General features: G+C 37.9%; 1 protein-coding gene across 1 annotated transcript in view; it reads left to right on the plus strand.

Annotated features, from left to right (window-relative positions):
* Positions 1-508: 508 nt before the first annotated feature.
* LOC107755236 (uridine diphosphate glucose pyrophosphatase-like) overlaps positions 509-1,738 on the plus strand; it is a 43,358-nt gene continuing 42,128 nt past the window's right edge. The window contains exon 1 of the mRNA XM_016571957.1: positions 509-1,050. Coding sequence (XP_016427443.1) covers positions 970-1,050 — 81 coding nt within the window. The 5' untranslated portion in view covers positions 509-969. The remainder of the gene's footprint in view (positions 1,051-1,738) is intronic.

A 1,738-nucleotide genomic window follows, 5' to 3' on the forward strand; every position in this document is an offset into this window, starting at 1 on the left:
TCTTGATGCTTTAGTGCTGGGACCCCCAAATAAGTCACCTCAAGACTCAACCATCGAGAAAAAAAAAAGATAGTAAAGATAAGTAAAGATGTTTCAAGGAAGAGAGGATAAGCTTCTTCATCTGGTTTTGATGGGACATTAGCAGAGGCATAAGGTCAGATAAGAAACATGTGCCCATCATGATACACAGCATTCTGTTTCTTCAAATTACATTGAAACCACATGTTTAGATGTTTCCTCCGAGATTACTGTTTTAAGGCCATCAGATAAGCAGAAAGATTTACTTTGCAGTAGTAGATGTTTTTATGTTTTTGTGGGTGTATTTTTTTAAAATAAATAAAAATAAAATAAACATTTTAGTGTTACTCTCTGTATAATGTATTATGTACAAAGTGTTTAATTGTGTTGTAGTTTTCTTTTTTTCCACAATTATACTACTACTACAGCCTTACATAGGCTATTCCCAAAAGCTAATATGATGGTTGAATACCTTATTTGTCCTGTCGAGGAAGGTGAGGGGTCAATCATTCAGGCATTTGGGCAGTGTCCGTTTCTTGAAAGATTTACAGAAAATTATTAAGTAGTATACGAGTTTTGGCGGTTTATTCAGCGAATCACGCGCTTCCTGAAGTTGGCTCTAAGGTAAGTCTGAGGTAACGCCTGCACGAGCCAGACACCTGCATTCGCGCGTCAGGCGCGCGCGCGGTAAAGGTGAAAGGGAGTGTGCTGAGGCGACAGTCCGTAATTTAACCTTTAAAAAAAAAAATGAATCACATCATCCTCCCGCAACTATCGCTGACTGGCAGTTTTCTGCACCGCATAGTCCTAACATTACTGCAACGCAAAGACTAAGAGCGTTCTTATTCTGTCCTTCACAGGCTTCCGTAGACATTTCCCCTATTCTCCTCCAGTAGTCTGCGGCTGTGCCGTCTGTGGCGAGAAGTACCCGTGGGCAGCTATATCAAAGCCATGGAGCAGATCAATAATATTCAGGTGGTTCCGTGCACCAGCTCTAACTATCTGAGACCGTTTAGGGTGCATTATAACCAGGTGAGTCGCTATAGTTTAATCGCATGTTATCATCTGTCAGTGATGCGGCTGGTCACACCTCATCATTTTGCTGTCAGCTGCCCAACCCCCATTCATTCTGTCATTGCTTTTATCGACCAACATTGTGTGTAATGTTTCACACTGAGCATAACATACATTGCGTCATTCAGGATTTCAGAGGAAATGTTACTGATTTCGTGTAATGTCATCTTGGCTTGACTAGCAAGACGCTATTGAGCTATAACGTTAGACAGGAAAGCCACTTTCCCTCGAGCACATGCTTTACATTACAAGCAGCACAGCTGGCTTAGGAAAGCTTTATTAAAAGCCTGATACACACAATATTGTACAGTTGGTAGTACTGGAAACGCGATCTTGGACTGAACATGATGGAGACATGCTAGAACACAATGTTATTAAATCTATCTAAACATTTATTTTAATGCTATATATACTTTATATATATATATATATATATGTGTGTGTGTGTGTGTGAATATAATTTTTAATAATATAAAATGTTAAAATACAATTTGTTAAAAATAAATATAATAATTATAAGTGTTTAATAATAATAAATAATGATTTTAATATATATAGATATATACACACACGATATAGATAGATAGTAAGGTTACAAAATTGGCATCGGACAATGTCTACAGTGAAACATCGCGATGGACGATAT

Source organism: Sinocyclocheilus rhinocerous, unplaced genomic scaffold (assembly GCF_001515625.1).
Source record: "Sinocyclocheilus rhinocerous isolate Xijiao unplaced genomic scaffold, SAMN03320098_v1.1 scaffold562, whole genome shotgun sequence".
In the NCBI taxonomy this organism is placed as follows: domain Eukaryota; kingdom Metazoa; phylum Chordata; class Actinopteri; order Cypriniformes; family Cyprinidae; genus Sinocyclocheilus; species Sinocyclocheilus rhinocerous.